The sequence below is a fragment of the Pelobates fuscus genome, chromosome 6 (assembly GCF_036172605.1).
Source record: "Pelobates fuscus isolate aPelFus1 chromosome 6, aPelFus1.pri, whole genome shotgun sequence".
In the NCBI taxonomy this organism is placed as follows: Eukaryota; Metazoa; Chordata; class Amphibia; order Anura; family Pelobatidae; genus Pelobates; species Pelobates fuscus.
The window spans coordinates 272,400,468-272,422,811 of NC_086322.1; the positions used below are offsets into that span (position 1 = coordinate 272,400,468).

The 22,344-nt window shown below is 42.9% G+C and overlaps 2 protein-coding genes across 2 annotated transcripts; one reads left to right on the plus strand and one right to left on the minus strand.

The window, feature by feature from the left end:
• Window positions 1–233: 233 nt before the first annotated feature.
• Window positions 234–10,180, plus strand: UBE2C (ubiquitin conjugating enzyme E2 C). Its single transcript, XM_063425488.1, has 6 exons — window positions 234–479; window positions 1,156–1,183; window positions 1,281–1,367; window positions 6,673–6,877; window positions 8,538–8,597; window positions 10,021–10,180. The coding sequence occupies exons 1-6, from the start codon at window positions 379–381 to the stop codon at window positions 10,077–10,079; spliced, it is 540 nt and encodes a 179-aa protein (XP_063281558.1). The 5' UTR covers window positions 234–378; the 3' UTR covers window positions 10,080–10,180.
• Window positions 10,181–12,260: 2,080 nt separating this feature from the next.
• On the minus strand, window positions 12,261–18,689 carry LOC134614896 (regulator of G-protein signaling 9-binding protein-like). The gene is made up of 3 exons (XM_063459152.1): window positions 18,406–18,689; window positions 15,897–16,194; window positions 12,261–14,702 (listed from the first exon to the last, which is right to left on the minus strand). Exons 2-3 carry the CDS (start codon window positions 16,159–16,161, stop codon window positions 14,173–14,175), a joined length of 795 nt encoding a protein of 264 aa, XP_063315222.1. The 5' UTR covers window positions 16,162–16,194; window positions 18,406–18,689; the 3' UTR covers window positions 12,261–14,172.
• Window positions 18,690–22,344: the final 3,655 nt, after the last annotated feature.

Consider the following 22,344-nt stretch of genomic DNA (forward strand, 5'->3'; position numbering starts at 1 on the left):
GACGCTATATACGTAATTGCAATTGAATATGTGTATTTTTGTGATTGACAGTGCACGCATCCAATCACAGCGAGGCGTCGTTCCATCCTCTCAGCCAATCACGCGCCACGTTTTCAAACGCAGCAGGTATGCAGCAACCGCCGGTCTCCATGGCAACCCCTTGACAGCGCGCTGTCATTGGTCGAATCAAACCCGCTCGGCCCGCTCATTGGCTGCCTCGGACGGGATTTAATACATTCAAACAGAGGGCGGGATGTTCGGACGCTGAGCGGAAGCAGGAGGTACCGGCTACGCAGAGTACTCCGGCCAAGGCGTTAGCTCGCACCTTACAGACTCCTCTGTCAGGGCTCCCCGACCCGCCGTCACCGCGCCTCACCGATGGCCTCGCAGAATGTAGATCCGGCTGCTGCCTCCTCTGCCGCAGCCCGCAAGGGGAAGGAACAAGGCGCCGCGGCCGCCAGGGGATCTGTGGGCAAGAGGTGAGATCCCGGCATCCCCCGTCCTGCGCAGGCTGGGAGCAACGGCTGGCAAACTGCTACTGCGGAACTACAACTCCCGTGATGCTCTCCTAGCCCTGGAGGTGGCGGAGCATCATGGGATTTGTAGTTCTTTAAACTGAGATTCCCTTTAACTAGCTGTTCATTTAATGCATTGTATTCCTCTATCTCTCTGAATGATTTATAATGGGATGGGACATGTAGTCCAAGGCTGAGAGCCTGAGATAAATCACTGAGCTATTAACCAATTAAAGGGACACTCCAGGCACCACAACTGCTACATCTGAATGAAGTGGTTATGGTGCCAGGATGCTAACCCAAAAGTTGCCTCCAGCAGCAATGTCTACTCTTCTCTCCCCCCCCCCCCCCCCAACCCCCCAAAAGTGGTGTCAGTCTTATGACATTTCACTTTTTATAAAGCGGACACTCAGCCAATCAGTGGGTTAAAATTCTTAAAACTGGCTTGGAAAGAAAGTGAGTGTAAGCTTGTTTGAACAGGGTTGTCGTCAACCTATTTTTACCGTAACATTTTGTGATTGTCTCGTTTATTGTTCATTTCCCCCCTTTTGTTTTATATTACATGTGCTGCGGTATAAGTTGGTGCTATATAAATGCCAATAATAACTAATTATTGTACTTTTTTTTTTTTTTCTTGCAGGTTACAGCAAGAACTGATGACTCTGATGGTGAGTATCTGACTGTTTAGTTGCTGTGCAGGATGGGTGATGTTACCAAGCTGATTTTTGAAATTTTCTAATTTAATTTTTTTATTTTTGTCTTTAGATGTCTGGTGATAAAGGGATCTCTGCTTTCCCTGAATCTGATAACCTGTTTAAGTGGATTGGGACCATTGATGGAGCTGTGGACACTGTAAGGAAATTTACAATCATAATGTAATGCTGGTTAACTCTTCAAAAGCACAATCTAGTTGTATGTTGACTATAGTTAACTGTTTATTAACCCCTTGGCCACCATGGGCTGAGGCATTATTCTGTCAAATGGACTGATGAGGGTCGACTTATTTTGTAGCAGTTTAAAGGAACACTATAGTCTCCTAAACAAGGTTAGCTTAATGAAGCAGTTTTAGTGTGTATATATAGATCATGCCTCTCAGGTTTCACTGCTCAATTCTCTGCCATTTAGGAGTTAAATCACTTTGTTTCTGTTTATGCAGCCCTAGCCACACCTCCCCTGGCTATGATTGACAGAGCCTGCATGAAAAAAGCTGGTTTCACTTTCAATCTGATGTAATTTACCTTAAAGCGGCACTGTCATGCCGAATCCCTTTTTTTTTTTTAACCCCCTCCCGCCTCCACTACATCCAATTGACCCCCCAAATGCCCCTAAGCCCCCCCACATTACCTATTTTTTATTCTTTATCTTCTGCCCCGATCTATATCCAGGGCGCCGCCATCTTTGTGTGGGTAGGTGAAGTCCCTGTGGGACACGTCATCTACCCACACTACACAGACTGTGAGATTCCCGCACATGCCCAGTGAAACACCTGGACATGCGAACGGGAATTTCACCCATTCATTCATCAGACAGACGAATGAATGAATGAATAGAAAAATCCGACGAACAAACTAACACTGAGTATCAGTGTTCGTTTGTTCGTTCAGTTTATTACAAGGAGTGAGCTACTGGCGTGCAGCTCCCTCCTTGTAATATGTAAAGATGGAAGCGGCAGGGAGCAGAGCTCCCCACCACTTCATAAGCCCCCCAGGTCCCCCCCTCACTCTATGGGGGTCAATATGACCCCCATAATAGCACAAGAGGATTAAAATCTCCCCAATGCCCCTACTCGCTATACCGTGGGTAGGGGCATGTCCACTAAACAGTGAGCAGCCTGTGGCTGCTCACTGTAAAAAAAAAGTGGGTGGGGCCCTAATAAAACAATAAGGGGGACCTACTGTCGTGGGTGGGGGCCCTAAATTAAGCCCCCCTCCCATCAAGGTGACTAGGGGTCCCAAGCCCCTAGTCACCCCCCCGCCCCACCCAAAACATTCTATCCCCTACCTACCCCCCTCACCCTAAAAATAGTGAGGGGGGAATAAAATAACTAACCTGTAAAAAAAATTTACTTACCATTTGACGTCTTCTTTTTTCTAAATTCTTCTTTCTTCAGCCCCCAAAAAGGCCAAATAAAAATCCATCATACCCGTCGCACTTTAAAAAAAAAATAAAAAAAAAAACGAGCGCAAAAAAAAATTAATCCATGTTCACCCATGGAGGGGCACGCTGCGTACTGAGCTCCGCAGGACTGGTCGAGGCTTATAAAGCCTTGCCCCGCCCTGCAATTAGGCTTTGAACACTCTGGTTGGTTGGTTTAAGCCAATCAGAGTGCTCTGTGTCATTTTACACAGCGTGGGAAAGTTCCGAATTGCATCCTAACACTAATGGAGAAACTCTTCTCATTCTGTTAGGATGCAATTCGGCAGTTTTGCCGGCGTTCTGTCTAAGTGACAGGACGTTCGGCAATACTGACAGGAAGCATTGTGGGAAAATTGCTCTGACCAGCGGAAATGAAGCACACTTTGCTCCTCCGCTGGTCTGAGCTGGTAAAGCGGAGAAATCCTCCATAAGACAAAGAGTCCCTACTTTGTCTTATGATTTTAAAGAAAACTAAAGAAGACAGGAAGAAAAGAATAACAGATCCTGAGAGAGGGGGAGAAGAGATTGAGGAAAGGTAAGTTCGGCATGACCGTGCCGCTTTAAACAATTTTATCTCTTGCTCTGTAAATTTAACTTTAAACATACAGGAGACTCTTGCAAAGTTTAGCACGCTATTAATATAGCAGGGGATAAGAAAATCTAAATAGAACTTGCAATAAAGGAAGGCTAAACATTACATGACTCTTTACAGGAAGTGTTTAGAAAGGCTGTGCAAGTCACATGCAGGGAGGTATGACTAGGGTTCATAAAGTGATTTAACTCCTAAATGGCAGATAATTGAGCATTGTAGGGCTATGGCCTATACACCAAAACTGTTTCATTAAGCTAAAGTTGTTTTGGTGACTAGTGTAGCTTTAACCATTTCTATGTATTTTGTTCATCTCATAAATGGCAGTTAATTGATCAGTTAGATTGAAGACGCAGTGTTTGTACACCAACACGCTCTCATTAAAAGAGCTTTCAAAACTCCATAACCACTATATAGTGAATATTTCCTGCCCCTGTTATAAAGAATCAATGGGGGATTCAATTGACCCTCTTGAGCTAAGACCTGCAGTATGCTCCCTTTAGTAGTACTTCTGCCTGGGTTGCCCAATGTAACTTCTTGGGAGGATTTGAGGGAAGTAACCTTGTAGAGGGCTAAAGTTAAAATAAAAAGGACTCTCCAATGTTGGATACATATTCCTAATATTGTAGTATTCTTTTAAAATCTCACTATTTTTATCTATCGAGGAAATGGATATCTTTATAACCTTCTGGGATCCCTGCATATTTTGCACGAACGTCCAATGGGGACGTCGTCACTTGAATAGCAGTGGCTTGGGAGTGTAGCGGAGGTGACATATACTTACCTGATGCTCTTCCCTGTAGGTGCTGCCTGCCATCTTGCATATTCAGCTCCTGGTGCTTCATGTACCAGGAGCCATGTTGCTGCTGTACTCTCGCACATACAAAGTGGCTCATAGAGGAGACTGTGGAAGTCTCCATAGACATCCTCTTGCAATGAGCACAATAATATCTTATTCCCACAGCAGACACTAGTGACGGTTTGAAATGTAACAAAACCTGACAGCAGTGGCTCTACTGGTTTTTGTCAAGTGATTTACCAGTATATTGACAAAGGCTTGAGAGTGTGCGTGTGTGTGTTGCCACCCAGACCACTCTATTGAGCAGAAGTGGTCTGGAGTGTCTCGAAGTGTGTGTTTTTTTTTTTTTTTTTTTTTTTTATAATTCACCTTCTTTCCAGCCCCACTTGCTTCCTTGGCTGAGATGATCAAATTTGACAATCCGGATATTGCGCATGTAAATTAAAACAATGCATATCTGGAGGTTTCAGCACCAGTACTGAAAAGGCAGTGTTTACATTAGGAAGCCTGCAGGGGCAGGCTATATACATCAGATCAACAACATTTAATGGTAGTTCTGGTGACTAGTGTCCCTGTTTGTGAAACTCCTAAAGGCAAACCACAAACCTCCTGAAGGGAAGGAAGCATACGTGGAATCTGGGTACTATAACATCTTTGAATGTTATATGAAGTGGTTTTGGTACCTGGAATATCCCTGCAGCGATATATAGATGGACAGATCTTGCTCCTAAAGGATTGCCAGCACATATACCAGTTCCACTCTGTTTTTGGGTGTTGTGCTTCTTCAGTAGAAAGACCAAAAAATGTCCACTTTCTGTATGTGATTATAGTTTTTGTCTACCACTGTAAACACATAGTCTAGAAGGGATGATCCACTACCCTATAAGGGGATTGAGCCCTTTGACCTAATAGAGAAAAGAATAGAATGTGGTGAAACACCAGTGGTAAATGTTAAAATATAAAAATTTAATTTTTATGACAAACTAATAAATTATCCAACCTATGGATGTATGACAGTAATGTACTCTAAAATGCGACGAGGTAAACAGTGAAATAACTTGTCAAATGACAAGATGTACCACAAATCCAGATGGGTAAATGGGTGGCAACCAGGACTAGATTCTAAGGTACATATAGTGTGTGGCTATTGAGTAACCTGCCACCGATGTCACTGGATGCCAAGAAACCAATACCATATAGCTCAAATGAGATGAGGAAAGTCTAATACGTCAAGTGGGCTAAAAAGTCCACTATAAGCAAATACATATCTAAATCAACTGATGTATATCGAACAGTGGAATATATGCAAATGATGTACATACCGTGTTTCTCCGAAAATAAGACCGGGTCTTATATTAATTTTAGTCACACAAAACACACTAGGGCTTATTTTCAGGGTAGGGCTTATTTATTTACGGTACCGGTATGTACATTGTACCGGTATGTACATTGAACCCCCCCTTTAATTAATCCACCCCCCTTTAATTAATCCACCCCCCTTTAATTAATCCACCCCCCTTTAATTAATCCACCCCCCTTTAATTAATCCACCCCCCTTTAATTAATCCACCCCCCTTTAATTAATCCACCCCCCTCTAATTAATCCACCCCCCTCTAATTAATCCACCCCCCTCTAATTAATCCACCCCCCTCTAATTAATCCACCCCCCTCTAATTAATCCACCCCCCTCTAATTAATCCACCCCCCTTTAATTAATCCACCCCCTTTAATTAATCCACCCCCTTTAATTAATCCACCCCCCCTTTAATTAATCCACCCCCCCTTTAATAAATCCACCCCCCCTCTTTAATAAATCCACCCCCCCTCTTTAATAAATCCACCCCCCCTCTTTAATAAATCCACCCCCCCTTTAATTAATTCACCCCCCCCCCCTTAATTAATTCACCCCCCCCCTTAATTAATTAAGTCCCAGACATAAAATACCGGTATCTACTCACAGTTCAAAGAGTCCGACCACTGGGTGCCTCACCGCCCGGAATGGATCCTTCCGCTGAAGATCCGTGAAGGCAGACTGACGGCGCTGCGCACGTCGTCATCACGCTGCGCGATGCCGTGGCCCGCAACGCTCCTCCCCCTCCTCATAGAAGAAGGAAGTCCCGCCAAAGGTAAAATGCCTAGGTCTTATTTTTGGGGTAGGGCTTATATTGCAGCCCACCCCGAAAATTCGGCTAGGGCTTATTTTCGGGGTAGGTCCTATTTTCGGGGAAACACGGTATAATCGAGCAGGTATACAATGTAAATCTGTAGTTCATGTATAGGTCGGTTGGTCTAAAGTTTAGCCAAAGGATGATTTGCTAGTCCCTACATATTTAGCCACCGACACGCGTTCCCAACATGTGAGTGACCCAAAATAGATACAATTGTCTAAGAGTAAAGTTAATTATAAGTAAAAATGAAATGTGGGACCCTGAGCGGAGGGAGTGAAAATTAACATTAATAACCACTCTCTGGCTGAAGGAGGTGCCATGAGGTTGTGGAACACAGCCTTTCTAAACTGCTTTACGATTTCTCTTAAATGTTACTATATGAAAGCACAGGTTTCCTGGGTCGGCGATCATTTTAAGACGTACTACTCTAGATTCACTATTTGTACTCCTTGTGCTTTTTGTAGGTTTACGAGAGCCTGAGGTACAAGCTCTCACTGGAGTTTCCGAGTGGCTATCCTTACAATGCCCCCACTGTGAAGTTCGTCACACCGTGTTTTCACCCGAACGTAGACACTCACGGAAATATTTGTCTTGACATCCTGAAAGAAAAGTGGTCAGCTCTGTACGATGTCAGAACTATCCTTCTATCTATTCAAAGTCTCTTAGCAGGTAAGATATTCGGACATGAAGTAGATACTCCTTGTTTGCTCTGCACCCCAATCCTCTTATCAATATGTTATCGGTATTGTTTTTTTTTGGGGGGGGGGGATTTTTTTTATGCCTGCCTAAAAATCTCTCCATTAGTTAAATAGACTTAAACTGTCACTTGTGAGACATGGGCAACTTTCACTGATTACCTTAAGTGTTATTTAGATGTAATCAAATGTCGTTATGCAGATGAGCAAGAAATTGGCATTTATGCAGATTTCTAAGGTTTCATCACAAGATTTATGGAACCTGCTAATATATGTATATTTTAAACTGAATTTCTTTAATGCAGCAGAGTCACCTGATTGTCCTTAATAGGGAAGCTCTTTAAAATACAGAAATACTGTAAATCGTACAGGGGCCATCTTTGTTTTAAAGGAACAGTATAGGGTGTGGTAAAAAAAAAAAACCCTGTAAAGTTAGAAACACAATTTAGGTGGCTGGTCCCCCTTGCCCCTCTTAAATAGGGTTAGAACTCACCATTTTCCAAGCACTGCGCAGGTCTGCCAGCACTGGCTCCGCCCTGATCCACCTCCTTGGCTGAGAATTGACAATCTCCGTCAATACAATGCTTTCCCATAGGAAAGCATGGGCGACAAAATGCTGCGCTTGCAAATCAAATATCATCATAGAGATACATTGATTTAATGCGTTTTTATGGGGAAAGTGCTGAATGTCAGCACTGACCCAGGAGGCACCTCTACTTGCCATCTGAGTGACTGGAGCTGACCCTAGTGAGCAATGTAAACCCTGCCTCTTCTCTGAAAATACAGCATTTACTTTAAAATGCCTGCAGGGACAGGGTATACACACCAACAAAAACTACATTAAAGGGAAACTATAGTGCCTGGAAAGCAGTTATTTTCAGCTAGCGGGGTAGACCTAATGCGCATGCACGGCAATGGCCGCACTTACATTGGTTCTTCCCTCATAGCAAAGAATTATACAATGCTTTCATGCTGGATGTCCTCATGCATAGCATGAGGACGTCCAGCGACCAGAAGTCCCTCTAGTGTCCGTATGGAAGACAGCCACTAGAGTTGGAGTTAACCCACAAAGGTAAATTATTACATTTTATGGAAAACTGCAATAACTACCTTTGCAGGGTCACTTCGATAAGCTAAAGTAGTCTGGTCAGTTGTACTGGTGGCTTTAGTGTCCCTTTAAACTCATTGTTGTGGTGCTCCTGTTTTATTTATATAGCACCAGCAAATTCTGTAGTGCTGTACAATGGGATAGTTCCTGAATGGGAACCTGGATCCCCAGACTGACGTAGCCTGGCCTTATTCTGCTGGAATGGCTAAAGTGCCTTACATCATATCAGGGATCACTGGCAATTCTGAGCTGTGATATGTTCCCACTTCCACCTTGGCAATATCAAATTCCTAATTTTGGTCAAACTGCTCACGTGGTGTCCCACATTCTAACTGCACCGTAGCCACTACATCATCATGTTGTGGTGTCTAAAGTGATCCATTTACACACTGATAGTACTGTAAGAACGCAACAGGCTTTAACTTGTAAATATTTACCATAAAATGACCTGCATACCACAACTGTGTGAAATAGTTTGTCAATGACTGGTGTTGTGTGAACCTAATGTATCAATTTTGTTCACCAGAGCCCAATAATGACAGTCCACTGAATCCACATGCTGCAGAGCTATGGCAGAATCAGACCGGTAAGTACTTTATGCCTTTTTGCTTGTCCTGTATTGTAGTTGCACACTGGGTTCTACTGTAATCTGAAGTACCACTCAAATTATTATCTGGAGAAGCATACTTTGTGTGTAGTGTTGCCAGAAGTGCTCTCATGCATCCACCTTTCAAGTCAAGTGGTTTGCATTTTTATCTGGGCCACGCTAGGTTCTGCTTTTTCATCTTCCAGTATTGAGAGCCAGAAACCAGTGCCAAAGCCCATGCACAGCTTGGGTTGGAGCAGGCAGCGCACCTGGTCAAACAACTCATGCTTCCGTTGGCTCACAGCTTCCAGATTCACTGTATGCTGTAATGGAGGATGGAAACAGCACTCATTACAGCATGCACTTTCTGACAACAGTTTGACTCTTTACATGGGACACACCTGGCACCATAACCACTGTAGCACACCCCTGGCCTGTCTACACTTTAAATAAACTGCATTTTGTAATAATGTTTAGAGATTTTTAATCCTCATTTTCAAGAGGGGGGAGGGGGGCTGACAGCTGCTACAGGCGAATCTGCGACGCTCAATGCAAAAATCGCATTGAGCATGTTGAACGTCCATAGGAAAGCATTTCTCCATGCTTTCCAATGGGCATTTTTAATGCGTGCGTGGCTCTGGCTGCGCGTTCGACTCCACTCAGGAGCTGTTGTCGGAAAGGAGAGGTCACCAGCGCAGAGGGAGCCAGGCGCTGGATAAAGGTAAGTGGCTGAAGGGGTTTTAATTAGGGATCGACTGATTATCAGTCTGGCCGACATTCTGTATTTTCTACAATATCGGTATCGGCCAATAGTTACCGATATTGCTGATAATACATACCAGGACCGTCGGGCCTATTACAAGCCCTGTGTAAATCTCGTGAGTCCCGTGGCCGTCAGAGCGTTGCCACGGGTTACCATGACAACGCTTGGCACGCAGGCCGCGAGATTTAGACAGGGAGCTGCTGGAAAGGCAAGTAAGCACTTGCTGCTGGGCCCCCACTGTACTTTCCATGGCACTGGACCACCAGGGAATGCTATACCCTCCCTGGTAAGAAGCAGGGAGGGGGGACTAAAAAATAAATGAAAATATTTAAATCTAAAAAAAAATGTTAAAATGACCACTGTTACTAGCACAGATCCTGTATGCCAAAAACTGCCGTAACTATGAATAGACCAACCATATTGAGTTTAGTAGTGTAACTTTCCACGTACGGTAAAATTGTACCCTCTCCCTACCCATCTGATGCAGAGGTTACCTGGTATTTGGGATAAATGGCTCATTAACTGACAGCGGTGACTTAGGAAATATATTTAGGGGGAGTTAAAATCCAGATTGATTAGCCAAACACCTGATTTGTCTTTGATGCATTTTTTGTTATATTAACTTGATAATTCATCATAATCATATGGCTTTCTTCCTAGCATACAAGAAGCAATTACATGAACAGTATAAGAAGCAAGTTCAAGAAAAGGACATATAACTTACCTGCACCTTCTCTGCTCTGTACATGACTGCTGTAAAATATATGCTTAACTTAATCCTAAAGTGTACAAATAAAAGTGGTTTTATAATTTTGTCTAGTTTTTAGCTTTGTGTGATATTTATTTATATATAAATGGTTTTTTTTTTTTTTTATTTATTCCCCCAAGGCTGTAAGTGCAAGAATCTCTCCACCTTTAAACAGGGAGGTATAGCCCGCGTGAAACAGATTGTACAGGCTGTACTGGCATGTGCATGATGGGCACCATAATAGACTGGCGTGGTTTAGGTGCCAGCTCCTACCATCACTAAAACAGTTTACCTTCCATTCGTCTGATAGAACTACAATTTGATGCATGGACTGTTATCGTTTTTTCTTCAAATTAAAAAATAAACGGGGCTGTGGATTGATATACGGATGTGGGACTTTAAGGCTCTGTCTCCTAGCATGTCTACAAATTCCCATGAGTGGGTGATGTCAGAATATCTCCATTAGCTTAATGGTAGAGCTTTAAAACACATCCTCCCCAGTGAAATTGAAGGAACACAACATAGTAACTGCCATTAAATACCTCAATCGGTTTATGATGCATTTTAATTGGCCCCAGTAGATGAAGTTCATTAACCCTCCCCATCTCTCGTTTACAACAAGAACTTGCATAGTAATTTTAAAGCCAAGCATTAGACAATGCAGTGGTAGTATAGTAGATTTACAACAGCTGCTGCTAAGGGCACATTTAAAGGACCATAACCACTACAGCCTGTTGTAGTGGTCATGATACCAGGAGTACCCTTGTCTGGCTCCCTGGTTGTGGGGCGAACCATTTGGGCTCCCCCTTAGCTAGGTACCTGTCGGGCTCTGATGCTCCCTTGTGGTCCGGTAACACTTTCCATCTCTGCAGAGCTACATACATAATATTTGCAAATGGGGAGCTACTAACTGGCTCAAAGCTTCAGCTGCCAATCTAATCAGCAGCACCCCCTGTCCATGGCAGTCAGCGGCTTCTGTTTTGAAGATGTTCAGAGAATGGGGATGGGCGCTGGCAAGGCATTGGCTATGTCTATGGGTGATTTTGTGCAAGATAACAGCAGTAACATCAGCACCAAAGAGGACCCACTGGCTTAAAATGGCCTCACCCGCAAGGGACAGGTTCAGGTAAACAAAGCCTGTCTTTACCGGCCATCAGACCCCTAGCATCAATGTCGGGGTGCTTTGTGAATTTGGTAATGTTCCCAAACTGTGACAAAGCAGCATTAAATATATTTTCAAAATTGACATCGCAATCCAGTTTAGCCTCGGCACAGGCAGGGCCAACATTGCTTTATGGGAACAGGCATAAACTTGTTTACTGCTCAATGATTAAGGACAGAGCTTATGACAAAAACTGACAGGAAGTCAAGATGGAGTTCCAGGATAGAGTTAAATACCGCAGTGTGGCTTTCTATATTTAATTTTATTGTTCAGACCTCACAAAACACATTTTGTTAAATAGGGGATATGAAAGCATATTATAAAATCCAAACACTTAACTGTAATCTCAGGCAACTTTGTCTTTTTTTTTTTTTTAGAAGGGTAGATATTTAGGGCTGATTCATATATTGTAACTTGTAACCAAAATGGAATCTTCTTTAATAGACCTTGGGTATCAGGGTTTCTCAAAAACCCATGAATATAATAATGAAGCAAGAGGAGGTTCACCAATATATTGAAGGGACATTTCCAAAACATGTCTCAATAAATGTGCTGCATGCCGTGCAACTAAAGGGAGTGCATGTGCTACTTTGAAGTTATACAGTAATGAAGGGATTCTGTTTATAATTTTTAAATCTAATAAACCCTTTAAAGGGATACTATAGGCACCCAGATCACTTCAGCTCATTGATGTGGTCTGGGTGCAGTGTCTCAGATCCCTTAACATGGCAATGGTCATTATTGCAGTTTTTGATAAACTGCAATAATTACCTTCCAGGGTTAACGCCACCTCTAGTGGCTGTCTACTATGTGCATTAGGTTTCCTCTGCCGACTGACAATGGCTAAGCCTGAATCCGCTTTTATCCCCTTCTGCACCATCGGGAGGGGCGCTATAGTGCCAGGAAAACAACTTTGCTCTATAGTTTCCCTTTAACTTTTTTTTTTAAACACACTAAGCACCATCCCCTATGATATGGAGTGCATTCAAATTATTTTTTTTGCATATTCCTGCAATTACTCGTAAAATATAGTAAATGATAATGTCTGCTAAAACTCTAAAACCGAGTGATATCAATTTGGAGTTTTGCCTTCCCAGGAATGTATAACATCCCCGTTTGTATAGCACATTGAAACCAAACAAGACACAGCCAGACACGGACCATACTGATACCACACAATGTCATTTTTGGAGCATTGGTTTAGAAGGTAAAGACAGGTGCTACCTTGCACAGACAGAGCATTTAGACACTGGGTGAAATTCTGGTTACATACACACTGTATGAGGTTATGTGGGACAACTGGTACATTTAGTAAGTGTTTAGTTGTATATGGACCCTGAGGAAGACTACATGCATGTCTGTTATGGCACCAAATTGTGGGGTAAATTACAATCCAGCAGAGAGAACCATTCAATAAACGTTTCTGACTTTCGTCTGCTATCATGTCCGCGTTTTCAGTGCACATCACTTTCCAAAAATGTCACAACTGCCACCGTTAGAAATCGATATCGGCTTAAAACCCTAACTTTAGTTGTCATTGTTCAAGCACACAATCTTGAAAAGATTACACCAAGTTTACGGAGATCCATCTTGGAATGATCTTTCTTGCTGTTCGAGCCCTTTTGTAGTGCATTGATTATGGTAATTAGGGACATTTGTCTAAAACCTGTTGTGTTCCACAGCAAGATTGCTATGTATATGTCTTTAATGGAGCATTGTACGCACCATAACCACTCCAACTGATTAAAGTTGTTATGGTACCTAGAGACCACAGGAACTGGGTTCTGGATCACTGCTAAACGATTTACTCACCGTTTACCAGAGATGTTCGATCAACGGCACCCAAATGATATAATGGAGGTTTAGCTATGCGTCTGCCTTGCGCCATACCATCTAATACCAGGGATTGGAGCAGTGATTGGTTGAAAACACTCGGCTGCCTCTTTAAGCCCATCACTGCTTGCTATGCATGGTATAGTTAAAGTGGAGCACAGATCCTCCATTTTGTCATTGGAGGCCATGCAGAAGCCTACTGGGGACGATAATCTCGGCTAAACAGTGAATAAACTGCATCCACAGACTCCAGGCACCATAACCACTATCAGTTGAAGATGTTACGGTGCCTACAGGTTCCCTTGAAGAAATCATTAGTATAGTTTTGGTGATTCTATATTTCATCAACTCAGGAGACTTGTTTGTTCTGCTCATGCACACACACCTTTCATGGTTAACCATCAAGTCCTTTTTGAAGATGAATTCGCAAAGTATCGAATGTTCTATTAATGTGTCGATAACTGTTCTTTAACAGATTGTGATTGCTTAAGTTTGAATGTAACGTAAAGGGATTGGGAGACCTTTTCCCCCCCCACTGAACCAGTGATGGTATAAGTTTTGTCCAACAAAAGTGGTATTGTGTCTACATCGTTAACGGCTCATCAGCAGCAGTTATCATATTAACAACTGTCAAAGAATAGATTGTAATTTACCCCTGTATTAGTCCCTTCAATGAGAATAGTCTGGGTTCTTTACCCGCACACGAAACCTCTTAATCCCAAATGGCATCATTCCTATAAGGCAGCTGCACAAAAATCACTCAGTCTGTTCATGGCAGTGTAAGATTCATTGACATGCTGCATTAATTTCCTATCACAGCTTTTTTTTCATGTACTTTCATATAAAATAGAGCGAACGAAAAGGCAGGCCTGTGCTGATGCAGAACAGGCATAAACATGGTTAAAGGTTCATAGCCCATATATTCAATATCCAGGACTGTTGTCTTCAGTCCCCTCCATTGATTGCTGCTTTGACATGGACAGAAGGTGCGGACTATAGACCACATTTCCACCGTCCTCGTACACCCTTCCACTGACCATTTCAGTTGCTTCTTGTTTGAGTCTAATGATTACGAGACCATGCACAGTGGTCGGTGAAGTGACTGCCCATGGGAACAGCACCCTCTGCTGGACATGTCATCACCTGCCAGGATCTCATTATCTGATCCCTCATCCAGATCACAAGTGGAACTGACCTCTGCCCAGGCCTCCTCGGTCGCTTCTACACTCCAGATGGGGATGCTTACTTTCATTTGCATATCATGCAGCATTCTTTCCATGTGTTCAATTTGTTCAGCTAAATCCGGAGAACAGGGTCGTTCTGAACGCTGCGGGTTCTCCCGCACTCTGCTGCTGGGAGACTTAATGTTGCGGGCCCTATAAGCAACTTCAGTAGTCTTGCCAATCACACCAGTGTTGACCAGTCTCTTACGACGTCCATGCAAAGGAAAGAGATGGCAAAGGTGGTGGGCTTTGCACAGATCCTGTTGGAAAAGTTCCAGCGTGGAAAGGAAAAGCACCCAGGTCCTCTCCAATTCCACCCGTTCTTCTGGACTTACTTCCTGCTCCGTCAACAGTGCCATCAATGTGTTCCGCAGATCTGGGGGCAGATACATATTATTAATTATACAGTATTGTTTGTGTGTCTCGCTAAAACATACTTTTATTCCGAATATGGTAGTCTTTTAGTTTTCTAAAATCAGGTTCACCCACTCAGAGTTCAAACCAGCCTGCAAAATATTTCTACCATCATTAAATCTTAGGCCTGAAATTCTGTTGAAACCCCATGGTACGATCCATAAATATATCTTGGGCAAATTAATTCATTTGGGTGTGGATGAAATTTGTTTTGATTAGGACAAATATTTTTTGCACAGGTCTATTAACCATTACCCCAGGCAGTAGCGATTATACAGTGCTTCAAGTGTTCCTTTAAGAATCTGTTATCAGAATGTAAACAACTAAACCGTTAAATCACAGGACGCCTGTAGGCTGTGGTGGCGACGTCAAATCTCTCTGTAGAGCTGATGTGCATCTAAACATTCACATTTAGCATTGAAGCTATGTATCTTTTTTTTATATATATCATCATCTTTGAATGGTTCTGATCATCTTTCGAAATAAAGATTGTCTTGGAAAAAAAAAAATCAATAAAGAAACAAAATGTTCTGAAAGCTACCTCCGTTAATACAAGATTTGTTTTCTTAACATATAAAGCACCTTGCTTGCTTTTTCTGCACATTAATTCCACTTAAGCAAAATGTCTTGTGGTAAAAACAAACGAACTACGATACTATTATCACTCTTACCTAACTTTCCACATTATTTACTTCTACATTTATTAGCCCTCCCTTATTTTTCCACCTCAGACCTTATCTCATACGTTTCCCAGCACCCCTACCTGTTTGTGTTTTTTGTTTTTGCCCCCCCCCCCTTCCCCTCAAATTATCAATGCAGAGTTTTTACAACACTTTTATCCCCAACCCGCCATCTCCTTCTCAGTTAGGATGCTTTTAAGCCCCTTTTCCGGATACCTCTCTTTCCTTGACCAGACCTCTTTCTGCCTCAGCCGCTTAAACAATCAAATTCCCCTTTTTCCAAGTTCTCATGAGGACCGAAGCATTTGAAAGTGGAATAATATAGATGTGGAGCTCTATTTTTGCTTCTCTTTCCTCTCCAATATATTGCATTCATTATAAAACATGAGAGGCACCACCAATAGTTTGTAGGGTCACTTGCCCATGTCGTTGTCTCCCTCTATAAATCGACAACTACTTTTAAGGTAGGCACTCACCTGTGCTTAGATCGAAAGCTTTCTTCCTGCTCTCTTCCAATTCCTCTCTAAGTCGAATACAGTCTGAGGTACCCCCAACACACATCACCAGCTGCCGGTAACAGGCAGTCACTTTATTGAGGGCACTGTGAACCTTCTTGCAGTCCGCCACTGTGTCTGAGCCTCGGCCTTCTGATGTGTGCCCACGAATGCCCCGCAGAGTTAAAGTCCTGGTGGTGGTATGCAGGTGCTGGGGTACTGGGGCTGCACCTTCAGGGTTCGACATACTGAGTCACTTCCTTAGTCATGGGAGAGGTATCTAAGTATGAAGATCAGAGAAATTTATATCAGTGCATACAAAAAATGTAAAAATAAAATAAAATTCACAATTCCAGTCCTTATGATGACAAGTTAATACTAAACTTAACTGGCTATACTTTATAAGGCAAAGGGAAACGGGATCTTGATTTTTTAAAACAAGGACCCAAATTATGTACATGGAGTTTGCGTGAAAATCCATTTAACTGTAAAGTTAGCTCAGTGAACCATTATTAAGTGGTTAATATAAAATATTAATATACATAAACACCAAATTTGGATTCTTCCTTTGAATTAATATGATGTGCTCGCTCAAACAAATAGGAACCCCCAAATTGAATAGTGACATCATTTTTGATCCTGACCCAATAGCTGAGGAACCACTGTGATTGATCCTAGTTCTGGCAGTCAGTTGTGAGTGACTGGACTTATGAGGCCTTGTTGACTAAAATGTCACTTTCACGCCACCCAGCCCCATTAGTATTTCATAAAGATGACATCATAAAATTTTCATGAAATCCTTACATTAACTGTATTGAAATTTTACTGGAATTCAATGGAATCAAAACATATACTGGGACTGCTTTGTCTCAATTACCTACACTCAAAAAAAGATGGAGCTACCATTGTCATTTTTTAAAATTTTCCCCAGCCATCACTAGTGACGACAGGGAGAAAAAATACTTTGCCTATGAGGGATCCCACGGTCTCATGGGAACCTCTACCAACATCAGTCTTGTACTCTAGAATACTGCACTGACATGGCTCCTTTCAGATAAAGACCTAGAATTTCAGAAGACCAATTGGATAAAGATGGCAATGGTGGCCACGAGGGACATGTTCAGGTATTTAAAACTCATCTTTCCCTGCAGCCACCTAGCAGAGCAGTGACTATCGGGGGGGGGGGGGGGGTCTATACAAAATATGCAAAGACCCCAGACGGTGACAGAGCCACCTTTAAGTTGGAAAATAAATTGTGGAGTAAAATGTAAAGCCTATGTGAATATTGCTGGATGCATTTTCTTGTAATTCTGTTTATTTATTAAACAGTGAATTGCATTTCACCACAATCCACTGTTTAGGGAATGAACCTAAAAAAACGCTGCCGCTGTAAGTCTGCGCCAGTTTAGCCAAGCAGTAGACATATTGTTTGCTTTAATTTAGCCATTTTGTCAGTTGTCCACAACCCCCACCTTACTGAATATACCGTTCACTGTCTGGTCTGCAGTCTACTACCGGTAGTAATGCCTGACCTTCTGTAGTCCGGCTGATGTTTACCATCATGGGAAGCATAGTTGACATTACCCACTGCTGATAAGGCACTATCACTGGAATTCATACGATTTCCTTTATACTATCCACACTTACTGCATTCATTACTAAACTTCGCACTGAGCCAAATTAAAATCTGAATAGCAAATTGAGGCTAAAACACATAAACTGTGACTAAAGCCGTGTTGGACAATTTTTTCCAAACTAAGCTAGTCGCATCCAATTCCGGGTTTAGTGAATAAACCTCTTGGGGATTTATCCACTATTCTCCGAAATGAGTAAAAATCCATATTGCAAAATGATTAAAGCTGCATTGGACAATTTCTCCAGAACAGCTATTGCTGCCTACATTTTAACATTCAGATTTTAACAGTTACCACAATTTAAAGTTTAGTTAATAAGCCTCATTATATACATTATCTACACTTCATTTAAGGCAAGGACTCACAGAATTACATGCACTCCATCACAACAGCCCATGCAAGCTAGCCTTGATAGTTTCCTACCCTCCTTGTTTTCTGTATCTTCACATTTTGCAAGCACTAGCCTTGAGAGTTGCCCTTATGCCAGGATATGATGGGCACTGTTTACCAAGCAGCCAGTGGCATGATGACTATACCATCCCATTACCACCCCTCCTTGCAGCTGGACACTGAGTGCCTGAAGTACGGGTACCAATATGGCATCACATGGCAACTCAGGGCATTCTGTGACCCTTGTTTTACCCCTGCCCTGGTATGGAGTAATTAAACAGGGCATGGGGCAAGAAAGGGTATACCTATTGTACAGTGCTACGGAATTTGTTGGCGCTTTATAAATAATAATAATATTGTCTCTCTGCACATTGCATTCCCTGGCAAGCTGTAGCCTATAATTAAGCAAGATGACATTTAAAGATTGCAGGATTTCTGGCCTGCCACCCCCTGTGCCCAGCACTTACCTGCCCCCCCTGTGTGTTCAGCGGGCAGTGTCCCGGGCCATGGCCCTCGGTGGGCCGCAGGGTGGAGAGCAGGGCTGGGACAGGAGCACAGAGAGATCCTATTGTGCGAGGCTCAGGCTGCGTGTTTAATAGGATCATGGCAGGAAGCAGCTGTTGTGCTGATTAAAGTCTCATTGAGCCGGATTCCCTGGGGGAGATGGTCGCTTTCCCACAGTGGGGAAAAAACACACACACACTCTCTGCTCCCTTTGCCCATGATCCCGCCTCTCTCTGCAGCTCCCTGCACCTCTGAGAGGGGGGGGAGACTCCTCGCCCAATCCTCCCCTCTCACTTATGGATGTAAATCTGGGAATCGTTGCAATGACATACACACGGTAATAATGAGGAAGAAAATATACATCTATACACGATGTCTGGAGCAGACCCAGCCTAGTCACTGAAACACACACACAGATCTAATAAACAGACACTGAGATCTTCCACTACATCAGATAGAATTCTGGTGAAAACTCACTTATCAAAATAAATAAACATTCTTGACTGAAAGATGCCCTTTAGTGTTTTTCAGGGACTTTGAGGACCACTTAGCAGTTCCCAGCTTTGGACTCTGTCAAGGAGGTCGACAGCGTGAAATACAAGTGTGACAGGCACTGGTATTCACTGAAGTAAACAAACGTCGAGAATTCAGAGTGAATTTCACAAATTTAGGCCAAAATATGTCAACTGGAATCATTTTCCAAGTCCGTTATGCTTCCAGTTGGACTACTCTGGCCTTAAATTGGAAATTCATAGGGTGAGAATTCAAAGTGAATTTCAAATTTAAGAATAAAATAGCTGGGCTGGAAAAGTTTTGTATTTCAGCTATGCTTTTAATTTTAATGCTCTTGCCTTAAATTTGAAATCCACCTGATATTCTCAACCGAGTGAATCGATAGATCCTTTTAATGCATTATATTTCTCACTTTCCTGTATAAAGTTGTTTATTTAACCCTGTACCTCCCGAATTCTATTTCGGTTCCTGTCCTGTCATCCACAATTTGTTTCTCGGACAACATGGTGCAAGCACATCAATAGATGTGCTCACACTGTGAACGAGCACTTGACTGCTGACCCATATCCAACCCACCGTTGTCCCCCAATAACACTCTGGACACCTTTTTAAGTGGATAAGGGCAACGGCCACAGCTTTATTAAACCATAACATAACTTTCCGAAAACCTTAAGTCCAACAGACAGTTCTCCATCTTACTCTCCAAGAGCCCAACACAATACTGGCCCTGTTCCCCCCTCCGCCCCCCTCCCCCAAACCATTCGGGGTGATCCCGGTCCTCACCCTGTGACCCCTATGAATGTGAAGACGCCAGCACTCCAGGCTGCAGCACTGTGGGCCCGAGGCTCAGAAGCCGCATCCAAAATGGCAGAGACAACATGCAGAGTTGCCTGTGCCAGAGGAAGGACCTCCTCAACAGCCTCAACACTGGGGGATTGCCGGAACGGGCTGACAAGAAATCTGTGGATGTCTGCTCAGAAGACTCTACACAAACACCCAGCCCGATACCTACTACACACGCTCCACCTCAAAATCATGGTTCCTCTGTCCGCGGTGAGCATCGGCTGAACCGCAAGTTGAACACTTGGGGACTGCCACTTTGACACCTGCCTAGCATACAACCACTGTCTTACACCTCATTCAGCAGCTTTCATGCTTCTGTCCCTATCTGTTCCTCCAACTAGGCTGGTCTAATGGTACAGGGTCACTGACCGTCAACTTGATGCCACGGGAGTCCCATGGGGTGGTAAACTATAAAGATATGCCCACCTGTCTGATGCATTTTCCTATTTTGGTTCTTGCTTTCTCCACTGTGTTTGCACTAATAACCTCTACCCAGACAGGAAGATAAGCATGTTCCTTATATAACATCACCATGTCTAAGAATTTAATTTAGCAGACCTCGATATATAGTTGTATTGTATATTGTTCCTCTGTCTTTACCTGGAAAATCTGCAACTACCAACTGCCTATACATGTTGAAATACCTTGTTATCTCTCATACTTAAAAAAAAAAAAAAAAAATAGTGCAGATTAAGGATGCCAAGCAGCAGTGTATTTTGTGTACTTCTGTGAATGTTTCTTTCTGTGTTTGCTTACATACGCTGTTGTGGCAATGTCAGCGTTTTCTGTATTCACATGCACTACAAAAATAAAAAAATATTTTAAAAAAATATATATATATATCATATATACTTTTTCCCCTTATGTCCCTGTCACACCACCTGCTGCTCCATGGTTACCCCATGTCCCCCTCAGACCCCCTGCTGCCCCATCCCCCTGCCCTTTGCCTGCATCACACACACTCTGCAGCTCCATGTCCCACCACTCAAATCCCCTGCTGCACACACTCTGCTGCCCCATGTTTCCCTGCTGCCCCATGTCCCACTGTTGCACCATGTCCCACTCCCATCCCCTGCTGCAACATGTTCCTCTGTTGCCCCATGTCTGCCTCACATTGCCTACATTTTATTTGAGTACTATGCTTGCATGCAATATATGTTTTTGATTCAATAAAATTTCAAAGAACTATAGGGTGACCAGACATCTCGGTTTTACCGGGATCGTCACGGTTTTCGCCCATTTGTCCCGGACGCATGAATGTTACGGTTTTTACAGAGTCGTTTTTCCCCATGTGCCGGGGTCTCCTTTCATCTCCCCTGCAGGCCTCATGCATGGCAGGTACTGATATCTGCTTTTCTTTTTTTCTTATTTTCTCCAATTGTTACACTTACCTGGAGATCCCCTGCTCCAAGGTTATCCGTGCACATCACTTGCCTAATTTAGTTTTGTTGCCGAATGTTCTGGTACCCCGGAATGGTCTGATAATTGACAACATAACAACCACATCATTTTATAGCTAAACTCCCCTTGCCACACCTACTGTGGAGATAGAGATCAGTGACATATTTTTTGCACCTCTAGGACCATGTCCCCATGCTTGGTGTCACAGATGTTTTTTTTATTATTATTTTTTACTTACTTCACAAGTACAACTCGAATGGCCCACTTATACTTGCCAGTGGGAGTCAGAAGTTGGATTATCTCTGACACCAGATCAATGCCAAAAGGTATTTAATTAAACGCATACGTGTACAATTTCCTCTAGATATCAATATGTGTCTTACAAAGTCCTTACATGATGGTATAGGACTCCTGTCCATGTTCACAATATCTTCCACAGGTCTCCCATGTGTGATGGAGGTATGAAGAGATCGGCAGCTGCTCTCATTTGTGCTGGGGTTGCCTACGTAACGCCCAGGATATTCACCGCCATGGTTATGATAAGCTTATGAGTTTAGAATGTTTAGGTCCATCAGGTTTGGTCCCTTCCCTGAATATTGTGGATGATATTCTATTTGTATTTATATTTCTGCCCGAGCCTACTGGAGGGTGATGATCCATATTTATTTGACAGCATGTTTGTTAAACTAACTCACATTTTTTTTACTTTGAATCTTGTATATAAGGTCTAGTATTCCCGCATGGGAAAACATTGGATTGGCTGAGATTGTCAAACTACCCTAGCCAATCAGCATCTCCTCATAGAGACACATGAATCAATGCATCTCTATGAGGAATCCTCAGTGTCTCCATGCAAAGGAGGGAGACACTGAAAGGCAGTGCTGCACACTGTGCAGCACTGCCCCAGGAAGCACCTCTAGTAGGTGTCGGAGCAGTGGCCGGTGGATGTATCCTAAGACTTTTAATGTAAACACTGCCTTTTCTCTGCAGGGAATGATTACACTCACCATTAAGCTGTTGTTCTAGTTACTAAAGTGTCCCTTTAAACCTAAGTGGATTGCTTTGCATGCTTTGTACATCCCTGTTATTGATCAGGTTACAAAAGGACAGTTTGCACTGGCCCTTATGTATTTGTAATCATATCG

Bases quoted from the DNA above. Each gene is read 5' to 3' on its own strand.
- LOC134614896 (XM_063459152.1), bottom strand. From the start codon at position 16,161: ATGTCGAACCCTGAAGGTGCAGCCCCAGTACCCCAGCACCTGCATACC. The intron at 14,703-15,896 runs GTGAGTGCCTAC...ATCTGCCCCCAG, and splicing joins AGCTTTCGATCTAAGCACAG to ATCTGCGGAACACATTGATG.
- UBE2C (XM_063425488.1), top strand. From the start codon at position 379: ATGGCCTCGCAGAATGTAGATCCGGCTGCTGCCTCCTCTGCCGCAGCC. The intron at 1,368-6,672 runs GTAAGGAAATTT...TGCTTTTTGTAG, and splicing joins TTGATGGAGCTGTGGACACT to GTTTACGAGAGCCTGAGGTA. The intron at 6,878-8,537 runs GTAAGATATTCG...TTTGTTCACCAG, and splicing joins TATTCAAAGTCTCTTAGCAG to AGCCCAATAATGACAGTCCA.